Source organism: Pagrus pagrus, assembly GCF_965226575.1.
Source record: "Pagrus pagrus genome assembly, chromosome: 7".
Classification (NCBI taxonomy): domain Eukaryota; kingdom Metazoa; phylum Chordata; class Actinopteri; order Spariformes; family Sparidae; genus Pagrus; species Pagrus pagrus.
Genome location: NC_140191.1, coordinates 23,122,864 through 23,137,169, shown reverse-complemented (window position 1 = coordinate 23,137,169; position 14,306 = coordinate 23,122,864). Strand labels below are relative to the sequence as shown.

Sequence of the window (14,306 nt, the reverse complement as noted above, 5' to 3'; positions counted from 1 at the left end):
TAGGTCACAGATATCACTTTACACTCTCTCTGCCAGTCATTAGTTTAACTACACCAGTCAGTGCTTACATTTCACAAACACCCACAGTAACACAATGATAGACAGGATGCGATTTCTTTCCTTTATTATAACACCATAATGACATAAGCAGTACTTCAGAATAACTGTTTCTGATCAGAATACTACCTCCTTGTGATTAAAAAATGTGTTCATTTGCACGGCCATTACTCTTAATAGCAGCAGATATTATGGCGTGTCACTCAGTGTATAGTTTACGATGTAGTTCTCCATTACAACAGCATTTTCAGTTTACTGTGCATCTATCTCAGTGTGCTGCAGGTATACAAAGCTTCCAACTGTAAAGAGGTTTCCTAAATTACAGAGCACACTTGTAATAAATACATGCTCCGAAGCACTCGAGCCAAGTAGGATCAAGTTCATCCTATAGCACCATATTGTCTGTCACAGGCAGCCTCATGTTCTCTTTGGCTTTGGTTCAGTCTCATTAACCACTCTGACTTCATTTCAGCTGCTCACTCCTCAGCTTTCCTCACATTAAAAAGCTAATGAAGGAAATATAATGGAGAGTGAGGGTGTTTTCCTACTGTTATTTACCTCTTTAGGTACAGATGCTGTTAAATGCTTTGAAAAAACTCGCATATCAACATGGTGATGACCTAAACTGCTGACTGGCATTTCACCTGGTATGACACAAATTCATAACCGTGTTTAAATTTGTGATTAACTTATGTTAGTCCGTTACTTTTTTGAGTTTTTACATAACTTTTTATACCTCAGCATGTAGCTGCACTTTGGACTGCAGATTTATCACCCTGTGAGTCAGCTAGATGTGTGAGATCACAAACCATGTGGCGCAGGCTGTTACTTGTTTAAGCAGAAGGAAAAAAAAATAGCTAAAATAAAAAGTGCCACAATCAGTCAGGTCCTCCTGGTGTCTGAATACTACAGTGAGTGCTGCCATAAAGTAGCAGTGGTATATTTGTAGTATATTTGCTGCTGCATGTAACATGAATCAAGGCATAAATGCTAATCCCAAGTTTCTGATCACTGCAGCAGAGTGATAACTACATGGTCATCCTGCCCCTGCCACAGCATCTCCCCCTCAAAGTCAACCAGCTTCTGCTTCCTCGCTCGCAGAAGAATCCCCACCAGTTTATTAGAGATGGTCACATAATGCTCAAACAGTTTCCCAAATTCCACAGTGATCACTTTCCCATCGCTGCCGCTTCCATCCCCGTCTTTATCTCTCGGCTCTCCAATGTTCCTTATCACCTCACGCAGCTCCTCGACCTCTCTGCTGATGTGTGTGTGAGCATCCTTTCCCCGCTGCTCCGTCATGGAGCCCTGCAGGGGCCTCCCGTAGTCATCCTGCCCCCTCTGAGGGACCACCACACTGGGCCTGGTGTCGTGACTGAAGGGGTTGTGCTTCTGGTACTCCTGGTGCTCACTGGACCACTTCTGCCAGTTCTCTTTTAAGCCTTTCACGGAAGCAATGCACACTGCTGTGTCATCACTAAACCGAGCAGGAGCTGGGACGTCATTTTCAGTTTCCATGGTGGTGGTGATCTGGCTGTTGGTCCCCATCACTGGCTCCACTGAAGGGAACAATACATAGCTTTCATCTGGTCATTTTAAAAAGTCATTGAAAAGAGAAAATAACTCACAAAAGCAGTTAATCTTTAAATCTTGAAGAAGTGAACATCCTGCTTTGTAAAGATAATCTGTACAACCTTTCAGAGATTTGGAGCAAACTATAATCAAACATGATCCAACTTACATGTCACACACTGACTCGATCCTCACTCCACCTGCAACAATGTGTCATTATGGCCAAAGTGCAAATAAATCCTGTAGTGACACTGTAACTAGTATTTTACAACACTGCAGCACTGCTGACAGCAGCAGGAGTGCGGGTGCCTCTCTGTCCCGAGGCAACACCAGTCTGATGGACATCTGTCTCGGCCAGTGACCTGTCAGAGAAGATCCAGGCAGCCAATCAGTGACCAGAAAGGGTGACAAGGTGCCTCTGAAGAAAAGCAGATTACAGCCCGGAGAGGAGTTTATCCGAGCACGCAAATACACAGCAGCGAGTTATTGAGAACAAAAAGCTGCTTGTGCGCGACATGCTACTGTTCAGGCAAAACAAACAATAACTTAAATTGGACAAAGTCACAATTAAAATCTCAAGCCAACAGCAGCATGTGTAAAAACGTGTTGTCCGCCTGCATTTATGTTTAATTTAAACTGTTTGGTATCAAACTGGAAGAGAAGAACTCATTCTTTTCCATTTATGGTTATTTGGTCACCAGGCGGTACTTTGTGTCAGACACTTGTTTCGAGCCGGACCTGTTTTGAATCCGCAACAAAAATGGCGACCACCAACAGTCGATCATGCCTCCAATATCTACTACACCTCGCGCATGATAATTTGGACTTCAGGTTACCGGTAACCTTATTAAACTTCTCACAGTTTACACTCAGCTCTTGTTGTGAATGTCTACGTGTTCTCGGGAAAACTTCAGAATTTGACAGACAGCAGCTCCTCCTAGCTTGATGTGCTACATTAGCTACATGCTAATTCAAACTGTAGAAAACCTCATCTGTTACTGTAGCGGTGTGACTGGATTTGGGCGTTGGTGTCACGTGAGAAGTTCTCTATTTGTAATCACATGATAGTGACACGTTCACGCATTTCTCCACCTGACCTCTGAACTCTTATCGACACGGTGATAAACTGGTAATTAACACCTGATCACGTGATCTGTAGCCTGTTTCTAATCATCTGTAAATCTTACCATGTGAATATGACCAGTATGCATGTTAGCACACCTGGACAGATGGACATTGTTGACTTGAGGTGCAGTAATGCACACGTGTACATACGCAAAGTCATTTGCATCATGTCTATTTTCTTTTTTTAATTAATCCACTAGATCTTTAAAGAGACATGTCAATGATTTTTACACTTGGGAATCAGGTTATCTTTCACTAGGAGTACTGCTCAGCCTGTAAAAACAGCTGTATGGTTTCTCTATTTGACTCTTATATTAGCCTGCCGAACAACATGGGAGTTTGGTGATTGAAAGACGTGGACACCAAGCAGGGAGGGTCAAACAAAAAGATGCCATTACATTATGTAAATTGTATGATCTAGTATTTTTAAATATATTAATCTGTCTGTATGTGTTTGGTTTTTGTTTTTGTTCCTGATTTATGTGCTGATTCTTGCAGGAGATTAAAGCCCTGCTGGCTCTCAGAGGAAAACAATTCCAGCCAATTGAAAACTTCAAGGAAAAGGTTCGCAAGACAAATGTAACTATTTTAATTCTTGTTCTTTTTTTGATGATTTGACAGCTGCCACATGAGGCCGTTTCTATCCAGTTGACCCCATTCCTCACAGTCACTCCTCTTCTTGCCTCTTCTCTCTAGTCTCCTTTCTGGTGTCTGGATGGTTTGTCTGAGGAGGATGTCCGCGGCATCATGGCCAGATCTGTTTGTGCAAAGTAAGTGTTTTAGCTTTCATCCATCTTAATCTGTGACCTTGTTATGTAACTCATGTTGCTTTATCCTTTCAGGTCTGCTTTTGAACTATGGGGCCACGGACAAACACACAGTGAACTCAGAACATCCCTCTTGAACTACCCGTCAGAGAACATGGTTGGTGATGCTACAGCTTGTATTCATATTTCTGTTGGACAGACTGATCCCTGCATCTTCAGCAAAACTTCCACATGAGTCTAGGGCTGACATGTTTCATTTCTGTTTGTGCTCTTTCTCCACAGTCACCGTTTATGGACAAACACTCAACTTACAGAATCAACGTCTACACTTTCAACAAGACTCTGGAGTTTACTGACAGAATCAAAAAGATTGATGTAAGTATTTAGGTGTGTGTGCACGTGAAAACACATTAACAAGTGTGGTGTATATCATCTTTGAATGCCTCTGCCTATGTGCAGGATGTCATGGTCTGTTCTCTCTCACCAGGATTTGGAGTATCTTCCATTTGAAGGCACGGTGAGCCTGAAGAGCCCTCAGCACGTCTTCTGTTTGCTGGAAGATTACGGAACAGACCCCAACAACATCCCTGAGCATCCATACTACATCTATTTTGGCCGATGGGTGAGATGCATTTGACTGTTTGCTTACATTTGATCAATAAAGGGGCTGGTCTGCAAATCAACACTCTCTGTTTTTACACACTCCAGATAGGGGATGGACAGCGTGAACTCATCCGCTCCCACAGTGTGAAGAACAGGCACTTCATAGGAAACACCAGTATGGATGCTGGGCTCTCATTCATTATGGCCAACCATGCTAAGGTCAACGAGAATGACGTCGTCTTTGACCCGTTTGTCGGCACAGGTGAGAAGATCATGGCACTGACACTCACACATGCATAGCTACAGACAGTCACACACTTTGGGGAATTCTGTGTTGATAAATGGTTTCAGTTCTTTCTGTTTCTTTCATGTTTAAGGGAGCCTGTTGGTAGCATGTTCTCAGTTTGGAGCCTACGTCTGTGGATCAGACATTGATTACAACACTATTCACGGCAAAGGTAAGTTTTGTCAACTCAGAGCTTACAATGCACACCAGCTGTAGTCTTATATTTAATATAATTCAGGTAATTTCTGTGTTAGAGTGGCGGGACCGTGCTCTACCTGCTCTCAATTTAAGATGCCTTCCTCAAAGTGCCTCTGTTTTTCAGGTAGGTCAAGCCGTAAAAACCAGAAGTGGCGAGGACCTGATGAGAATATCAGAGCCAACCTGCGGCAGTACGGAACAGAGAACATGTATTTAGATGTCATGGTGTCTGATGCATCCAAGCCTGTGTGGAGGGAGACCGCTCTGTTTGATGCCATCATTACTGATCGTAAGTCCTTGGATTTATGCTTAACAGACCAGTATTAGACATGCTGTGTGTGAAAACTTGTGATAAATGTTTCAGTAGCTTATGTAATAACCTTTTTCCTCTGTGGTCCTTTTTTTCAGCTCCCTACGGTATCCGCGAGTCCACAAGGAGAACGGGCTCCCACAAAGACACTCCTAAACCCTCTGACGGCATGTAAGTTCACCTGTATGTAGCAGTGAATTTCTCTTTACAGCCCTTACAGTTATTTTCAGACTTTTCCTATGCATCATTTTAAAAGGTCCAGTGTGTAGGATTTAGTGGCATCTAGTGGTGAAGTTGCAGATTACAACCAACTGAATACCTGTTGCCACATCCTCTCTTTTCAAGCGTGTAGGAGAAACTAAAATAGATGCCAAAAACATGATAACCTGCCAGTGCAACATGGTGGGCTCTATAAGAACGGGCCCACTCCCTCAGGTGATAAACACAAATAAAAACATCATTGTGAATATTATCTTCCAGTTCTGCCAGTAGACCCTCCTAAATCCAACACACTGGACCTTTAGGTCACACATTTGTTGTCCCAATAGCTTTGCCCTCACAGGTGGTTAGTAAGTTAAGAGAATAATTTGAAATGTTATGTTTGTTATGTTAATCATGGTGTTTCGTTGCTCTCCCCTAAACCTGTCCATGTTTATTTGATTCCTTTGCCCAGCTACGTAGAGTCTCACGTCCCCGTCACACAGGCGTACCACCTGAGTGACATCTTCACAGATCTGTTAAACTTTTCCGCCCACCGTTTGGTCATGGGCGGGAGGTTGGTCTACTGGCTTCCTGTCTACAGACCAGAGTAAGTACGCAGACCTATTGTCTTGTGACATTCACTGATGATACAAAGGTCTTTAGGATGATGAGCCTGCTGCTACAGTCACCATTTCGAACAACAGTAACATGAACATAAAGCTCTTTAAAGTTTACTGACTTGTGTTATTTGAACAGTCAAACTGGGTCTGTGACAAATGTATTTTTGTTGTTTAAAAAAAACATGCCTTGGTGAATGGATATTTATGTTTTGATACTTGATTACTATACTTGAAGTGAACTCTGTCCTCATAGGTTTAGCTTGAGGAGTCCTTTAGCTTAAATGGTGCTTTTCTCCAGTTAACAATCTGTACCAGTAGGGGGCAGGCTCATACCAGAAACCAGAACTGCACAATTCAAGCCTGTCCTGAGCGTAGGATTTATATCTATTTATGATCTAATTAATTACCCAAATAAGCAAACAAAATAAAACAAAGGATTATTATAGTATAATGTCAACATGATTGCATTTAATCTAATGAACTAATGCCTGTAATAAATGAGGCTTTGTAAGTTAATTGAGGGAATTGTAGCACATTCAGTAGGAAAATGTCAGTTTATAAATCCGTTTTGACAAATGAGTTAATGAGCTGCTAAATGCTATAAAACCCTGCGGTGTATGTATGCAGCTCTTTCAGTTTGAGTCCAGTAGACTGGCACACACAGCTCTTTTCCACCACACTTTTCCACCTCCCAGCGTTTCCCCGTAACACTATTCCATTCCCGCTCCTATAAAGTAAAACACCGTCCTGCGCATGTAGCCACCTGTGTGAATGGCAGTGTTTATACAGAGGGGTATACAGGTGTGTTGAGGTCTTCCTGCCCAAACAGCTGGGTTACAGTAAACCACAGCTGACGGCTCCTTTATATGTCGGCTCTATAAGCGGGCTCCTCTGAAACACAGTTGTGCATTGTTAAATAATGTGTGCATTAGCAGAAAGTGAAGTGCTGACTCCAAGTGCAGGTGTTTGACTGTAGAGGTCTGAACCACAACAGACAGAGGCAAGAGGAAGAAAAATCTTCTCGTCACTGATTATAAGACCGGGAAGGAGATGAGATAATCCAGTATGGATGTGCATGTACAAACACCTTTCAAACCTATGGACCCCATGTCCCTATGTGTGTGTGTGTGTGTGTGTGTGTGTGTGTGTGTGTGTGTGTGTGTGTGTGAATGCATATGTATATATGCATGAATGTGTGTGGTCTTGTGTATGAGCCCATGCATCCATGTGTGTCATCATGTTCACACATTTGTCTTTGCTACTCATCCACCGGTGCTTGACTCTGTGCCTGTCAGAGCGCCTTGCCAAAATAAACGTCTGAGGCCAGGCCAGTCAGATATGTGAACTATCTGTCTCTGCAGGCTGACCTGCGTGTGTGTTTCTGTGTACAATCGCATGTGTGTTTTTGGATATGTGTGTAAGCCCAGACGCAGCCTGTCTCCTGGGCCTAATCTGGGGCTCTACAGGGGAGATATCAGGTTTCTGTCACCCCACATATGTGTGTATCTGCGTCCATGGCTGTGATAGAAACAGTGGGGATTGTGTGTGTGTGTGTGTCTGTGTCTGCTTCATGAGAATGGCGAGGTTGTGTGCGCATGTGATGACAGGTGACACAAGTCCTGTCGGCAAAAGACGGCGTCTAGACCAGGTCAGACCCCTTAAACTCTCTTCTCTTTCTGCCCTTAAAAAATAAATGAAGGAAGAAAATGTATCAAGACAGATGATGTAATATCAGTCATCACAGTCATAAAGGAACTAATTACAACATAAACAAGTGAAGCGAAGAAATGAAGTGGCTGTATTGTCAGAAGTAAGGTGATACATGTGTCATTGAGTATAAATGAGCCATGTTTTCATTTTCAGGTCATCATAATTCACTTCAGTTTAGGTTTCCAGACATGTCGGCAAATCTCTCATTTAGTGGTACCGTCAAAGGCCACTGCTTCAGCATCAGATTAACATCCTGCGCAGATATGAACCCAATAAGTTATGGGTCAAATAATGTAGTTTGAAAATGTCTTTGGTGCATTTAAAATCATGTTTCTTGTTAAACACAGTATACATTGTATTATTTTGAATGCTGTTGGATAATTACCTCCTGCCTGCTTCACCACACTGTTGTTATTCTTAAATGTGAAAGGGAAGCGTTGCTGATTTTCAACCAGCTTTGTTTCATTACAGTGTGGGTTGCACATGCAAATGAACCATTTTTTCTTGCTTGAAAATGGAGGAGCCAAAACCAAGCACTGTCCAACTCACCATCGGTACGAGTGTTTAGCGCCTGGTGCAGCCCATTGCATTCTGGTTGTTGTAGACTGTCTATCTTTTGAGCCAAAGTGAATACCGCAGCCCCTTTTCTCTGTTTTCTCTGATTGTGTAACACCAATGTACAAAAATATTTGCATCTCTCTGCTGCATAGACAGACAGTTTTATGAACAGTGGTGAAATACTTCTTTGAAGGTCGCATATTTTGCTGAGGTTCAGGTTCACACTTTTGTTTAAGGTGTCTACTAGAACATGTTTACATGCTTTAATGTTCAAAAAACACATCATTCTTCTTATACTGTGTGTTGCTGCAGCGCCTCTATTCACCCTCTGTCTCATCACTCCAATTTAGTGCCTGTCTCTTTAAGGCCCTCCTCTCGAATAGCTCAGAGTGCTCTGATTGGTCAGCTCACAGGCCTGATGATACACCGTCCACCGTGTTCCTGCATCAGCTCTGCTGGTGGTATTTGATAGTTGTGACATCGCAACCTCAAGGAAGACAGCTCGTTTAAGGGCGCAGATTCTGAATACGTGTGTTTCTCCGTGGATTGAGTGTTTTGATACTTTCACAGTATTTATACAGCACCTGGAACTGCTTTATGATCAACAATTGAAACACCACCTTCTATGATATTGGACCTTTAAGTCGCATAAAGAATAAGGTTATGTTTATATTTCCGAAACAATAGATATTTAAATTCTTACCCAAGAAAAAGGCATGAAAAATACTGTTTAAATTAGTGTGACAGCAGAGAGCACTAGCATTTAGCGTGAAAGTATCCTTTACAAAGTCATAGACTAACAAAAAAGGAGCTCTGGAGATGAAAGACAACCCTTGCACCTCAACTTAGATGTTAAAACTAGCTCAACAGGTAGGACTCTCCACTAATGACTCCTGATTGGCAGGAGAGAACGATCGCCAGGCTGCATCACCACCAGGCCATGGCAACAGGGCAGACAAACAGTGAAATCTGGCTGTGAGTTGGGACTGTTGCTGCTGTGATGGTGCTACTGACACAAATATGCAAACACATACATCATCCACTGTTAATAGGCCCTAACCTGGCCTGGCTGGTGATGACAGAGCCAGCAGTCGACCTGTCAGGTCAGAGTCACTTTTTCCACCTCCGTCTTTCTTTGCACAAAACGAGCCACCTTTGCTGTGGTTACACTGCACTGGTCCGAATGTTTAGCAGTTTGATTGGTGAGAGAGAAACCGAACGGGGCAGTGGAGTGGGTGGCAAAGAGAGTTGGCAAAAGTGAGGTAGTAATTTTGACAGGATTAGTCTATGTCTGTATCCCAGCAGCCTCTTTATGGCCTCCAGACCAAATAGGAAGTTGATTGTTTTCATAAGGGCCTTAAACATTCCTCTCAGGTCTAGTTCTTTAGATGTGTACTGTCAAACTGTATTATGCCCACATGAAGAAAACTGCTCTCTTACTGGTTTCTCTGTCTCTCTTTGCTACTTATGGAGACTGATGTGTAACCTTGAGTGTGTATGTGTCCCCTTTTCAGCTATACTGAGGAGATGGTGCCTCTTCATCCGTGTCTGCGGATCATCAGTAACTGTGAGCAGACGCTCTCCAGCCACACCTCACGACGCCTGATCACCATGGAGAAGATCAAGGAGCCAGAGGTGTGTGCATACTAGGGATGTTAATGATAAATCAGTTATAGATTAATCGTTGTTAAGAATTTAACCAATTAAAAATGTATTAACCGACAATCAGAGATGGGCACAAATTCATCAAAAAGTATCTTGTAACAAATTACGAACACTTATTTGATTTTGTTGGGCCGCTTGTTGACGGGAGCTCAGATATTAAAATGAAGTCATTATTTTGTGTTATTTAGTTTATCAGTCTGGTAACTTGGTGTTTACTTTATCTGTTATTTTAGCTCCTAATGTAACTCTGATGCATCAAACGTAGATCAAGTCTGTGGTCAAAACAGTTTACTAATGGGAAAAATAAGAAGAAAAAATTATTTTATGTTTTTCGATGTGTTTGGATTAGAGTGGAAACAAGTAATCGCTTAACGGATAAGTCAAACAACAGAAAAGTGATTGGCAGCTTTTATGACAGTAGATTAGTTGTTTAATTTTTTCCCCTTTGTTCATCGTTTCGACTTTTGCCCATGTAGGAAATCATGGCCTTTTCTCTGTTATATGTTTAGTTAATTGATTATCTTAGAACAGACTTGAGGTCTGTTGGTTTGGATAAAACAAGCAAGTTCCATTTAAGCTCCGGGAAATGATGAAACTACTATTTTCCGACATATAAATCAAGAAAATAATCGGATGAGGGCCTTTGTTTTTAGCTTGCGAGGGTGTGAGGATGTGCAGAGATGTATGCTCAGTTTTCTGGGCACGGCCATCGCTGGCATGGAGACATTTTGGCCAACAACAATGCATACGATAATTACAACAAAATTAACACAAATATCTAATCGGATAAAATGGTGAAGTTATGACATGACGAACACTGTGCAATTCTTTGTGACATTTTTGTTTCATAACTGTATTTTTTCCTACCGGTGTCATTGTTCTGTACACACAGTGGCATCGTCGTCTGGTTAATGTGCAGGAAAAACAAGTTATTTTACAGAATTAAAACATTTTTTTTCTTCTGAAGTGCCTATGAATACAAATCACATTTTTATGCATCCACAACTTTTTGAATACATATTGTGGTTGCACTGTAATGACTGAGATCCTATCTGCACAGTACCAACCGGTGTGCGCTGCAGGGTTGTTGACTGTTTTTCTATGTGTGAGCGTAAACAGCTACACAGATATGATTTCGTAAAATGAAAGCATGTGTGTGCATGATCTTTTATGTTTTTCATGTTTATTTCAGAGTTGTTTGTATATGTAACCACACAAGTATGTGTTATGTTCATGTATGCAGTTTGTGTGCATATGTATTCGTTTTTTAACATGTCATCCCAGTGGAAGTGATGGTGTCTCTGTGTCTGTCTGGGGTAAATCCTCACCATCTGGCTATGATTGGCTCATCTCTTTTATTCTGGAGCTGTAAATGGCTTAATCACACATCGTATGGAAAACAATCCATCTTTGGATCTGACATCCATTCCATTTGGAAACCCCAAATTGCTCCCATAAAGAGCCTTGTATGACACACACACACAAACACACAGATGTTTGATCTTGCTGTATCTGACTGGTATCAGTCTCAGGTCACAAGGTTTTTCTTTTCCAGATAGACCTCAGCCTTTACCTATGTACACTCAGTCGCCTGGGTCCAAAGCTGTGTGTGTGTGTGTGTGTGTGTGTGTGTGTGTGTGTGTGTGTGTGTGTGTGTGTGTGTGTGTGTGTGTGTGTGTGTGTGTGTGTGTGTGATGCGCGTGCATGTGTCCACACTGTTTTCTGTGTTTTGACAATAAAGGGGCCAGCCTAATTGCTGTAAACATTTCCAGTTAAACTAGTGCAGAAACAGCTCACATCTTCTTATTTATGGGGTGTGACACAAAGTGTTTGGTGGCCATAAATAACTTATTTTTCTACATGCATTTAACCCTCCACCTGTATGATTGTTGGCACACACAGCGTGGTTATTTCCACTGTTTTCAGTTGTTTGCTGTCATGTCCCTCTGTCCTTATTAACTCGGGGTCATGGTTACGTTGTCAGTCTTGTTTCCAGGTTGCTTGGCAGCATGAGAAAGCAAAAGAGAGGTGTTCCTGACAAATTACAGGCCCAGCATCGGAGTCATCACTTTCAACTCAGCTCACCTCATTATTCCTCTTCCCAGCATCTCTCTTCCTCCCCTCATCCCTCCTTTGACCAGCGGCTACCTTACAGCCAAGACAAACTGTTTAACTGAAGGGATTCATAACAGCTCATATACATTGTGAATATACAAGAGTCCTGTTCCTCCATGCAAATATGGAAAAAGTATGCGAACCTTGCGATGCCAATATCGCTTTATCTACTGGAAAAAAGGAAAAGCTGTTTCAACTTTTACACGTATATTACATTTATATTAATATAGTGTTATCACATTTTTGTTCTCAACACATGCTCAACACATGTTCTTTTTGGGGATAGAAAGTATAAACTGGCAGCTGCTTTCTCCTTTCTTTCTTCTCATAACACTCTTTAACATGCTGTAAATCTTAATAGCAAAATGTGTCAGGGAGGATGAAGTTTTGTTTTTTTTATTATTGAAAAATGGAAAGGATGAAAAAAACCATGCTCCAGTCTGTATTCTGCCATGTTTAATGTGGCTGAATGCTGTTAGAGGTTCTCTTCGTTTGTTTGTTCTGATTGGCAGCACAGTCACGTTACAGTATGTTCAATCTCTACGTTTGTCTCTTTACAGGAACAAGACAATCTAGCTCTTGTAGCAGACCCAAGCTTAAGCCCCTACCAGGGACACAACGCCTTCAGAGAGAAGTATTTCAGTGGGGTAAACAAGAGGTGTAGCAAGGAGGAAAACAAACCTGAAGTCAACGGAGAGTGAACGACTCGAGCGAGAAAACAACCGACACGAGGATCAGGACGTGCATGTCAGTGGACTCAGAAAGGAAAATTGTTAACTTATTTGCTACTCTTTCTTAATTTTTAAAATCTTTTTCAACATTTTGATTATGATTCTTTTTAAGCCTCTCGTTATTGCTCTGCAAATAAATCAAGAAAATACAAATGTCTTGTCCTGAGTGCTGACTATTAAAACTACAAGACAGTTGCTACACCGACAGTTGACTGCCTGAATGATGAATTCAACATTTGTTAATATTTTATAAGGAACTTTTATAAGGGCACACAATGTGAAACGTTACAGAAGCACTCCAGTGATTTAGTAGAGCACATAAACATATCCATGTATCATAGAGCGCTGGATCCTAAATTTCCCACAATATTCTTTGATAGTGTCTTTAGTAACTCTCCCTGTGCCTTTAAACTCGCTGCCACCTGTTTGCAACACAAACTGTTACAGTTCAAATTTATACATTTTCCGTTACGTTTTCATTTCACACTGAAAAACAATTCAGTTAAAGACAAAATGCTAAATCATTTTCATTTAATTTTGACAAAGTGCATGTTAGGGGTGTTGGAATATACAAATATAACAAATGTGAATATTGTATTAATAATACACATACGACAATATCGTGTTGATAATCCAACGCCTCATAAAACATTTCTGTTTCTGTTCTCGCTTTGTCGTAGTAGGTGGTGACGCACCCAAATGTACCATAAAATGGAAATTTCATTCAGTGTAACTGTTTTTTTGTTGTTGTTTTTTTTGTACGCTTGTGTGCAGTAATGGTCACAGACTCTTTCTCTACCTCTTTACACCTAATTGTGTGCATAATTCATTTTAAAAAAAAAGAGACAAAACAAAATAAACAAAGTTAAAGATGAATTCGACTGATGACATTGTTGGTTTGTAATTTTTTGTAGATGTTGCGATAATATCGTTATTTTGAGCTCTTCAGGCCACAATAATAATAATGATGTAGTGAAAATCTGATATTGTGACAGCCCTAGTGCCTACATACGTAGCAAAGCAAATACAGATGATGTTTTTTTGTATTTCACTTAATTTTGTTTTATTTGTTTTCATTCAGGCATTTAAAATCTTTCACAGGATACTACAGAATAATCCTGTTTACTTAATACTAACCACCATTCATTATCAGGGCCTATAATGTGCCTGTTATACAAATACCACAAGGTTTATTATATCAGACTGACCTGTTATTAATTTGATTTACAAATGTTTGTTGTTTTTGATTCTAAATCTAGTTTATCTAAAAAAACAAATGTGTGACTCCATGTAGAGCCTTTTATAGTCCAGCTTTGTTCCGACAAAAGGGAGCATGTTTAGGCGAGAGAGGCCTCCCTGTGCAGGCAAGAGCCCAAATGACAGGGCGTCCCCACCTCGCCACACACCACTACAGTTAGTCAGCAGCTTTTGTTGTTTTCCAACCACAGTTTACATGCAGCCTGGCTCATTATTCATCTCCTGAGAGCAACGCAGCAGGCCTTTATGTACATTACCCGTTCGCTCTGTTTATCACTTGGGCCTCTGCCTCTCCACCACACTTCCCTGTTTGAGTTCCAGGCACCATCGCATGATACCCTGCTCGCCATCGCTTGCGGTCTGTGTTGTTTACAGTTCCCACAGTGCCCTTTTGTTGTCCATCATCATCAGGCAAAATCAAATGATTCCACAAGACACTCGGAGACCTTGCCTATCTTATCACTTCTGTCTTCCCTTGATATTTCCTCGCTTGTCTCATGTAAATGAGTAGTGTGTTTGCCACAACAGAGG

The 14,306-nt window shown here is 41.3% G+C and overlaps 2 protein-coding genes across 3 annotated transcripts; one reads left to right on the top strand and one right to left on the bottom strand.

Moving 5' to 3' along the window:
* Nucleotides 1–126: 126 nt before the first annotated feature.
* On the bottom strand, nt 127–2,235 carry LOC311259957 (actin-binding Rho-activating protein). The gene is made up of 2 exons (XM_084357401.1): nt 1,799–2,235; nt 127–1,616 (listed from the first exon to the last, which is right to left on the bottom strand). Exon 2 carries the CDS (start codon nt 1,603–1,605, stop codon nt 1,066–1,068), a length of 540 nt encoding a protein of 179 aa, XP_084213527.1. The 5' UTR covers nt 1,606–1,616; nt 1,799–2,235; the 3' UTR covers nt 127–1,065.
* Nucleotides 2,236–2,342: 107 nt separating this feature from the next.
* On the top strand, nt 2,343–13,394 carry trmt11 (tRNA methyltransferase 11 homolog). Of its 2 annotated transcripts, none has more exons than XM_084357400.1 (13): nt 2,343–2,467; nt 3,253–3,318; nt 3,451–3,524; nt 3,597–3,678; nt 3,804–3,896; nt 4,009–4,143; nt 4,230–4,386; nt 4,502–4,582; nt 4,733–4,897; nt 5,017–5,089; nt 5,592–5,726; nt 9,522–9,642; nt 12,348–13,394. In XM_084357400.1, exons 1-13 carry the CDS (start codon nt 2,390–2,392, stop codon nt 12,486–12,488), a joined length of 1,401 nt encoding a protein of 466 aa, XP_084213526.1. In that variant the 5' UTR covers nt 2,343–2,389; the 3' UTR covers nt 12,489–13,394. The 2 variants fall into 2 exon arrangements, with proteins under 2 accessions (XP_084213526.1, XP_084213525.1); XM_084357399.1 differs by having other exon boundaries at nt 3,253–3,333.
* Nucleotides 13,395–14,306: the final 912 nt, after the last annotated feature.

What these genes read in the sequence shown, in the direction of transcription:
- LOC311259957 (XM_084357401.1), bottom strand. Translation starts at nt 1,605, where the DNA reads ATGGGGACCAACAGCCAGATCACCACCACCATGGAAACTGAAAATGAC.
- trmt11 (XM_084357399.1), top strand. Translation starts at nt 2,390, where the DNA reads ATGGCGACCACCAACAGTCGATCATGCCTCCAATATCTACTACACCTC. An exon ending in AAAAGGTTCGCAAGACAAAT is followed by an intron (nt 3,334 to 3,450) that starts GTAACTATTTTA and finishes TCTTCTCTCTAG; the next exon opens with TCTCCTTTCTGGTGTCTGGA. An exon ending in ACAGAATCAAAAAGATTGAT is followed by an intron (nt 3,897 to 4,008) that starts GTAAGTATTTAG and finishes CTCTCTCACCAG; the next exon opens with GATTTGGAGTATCTTCCATT.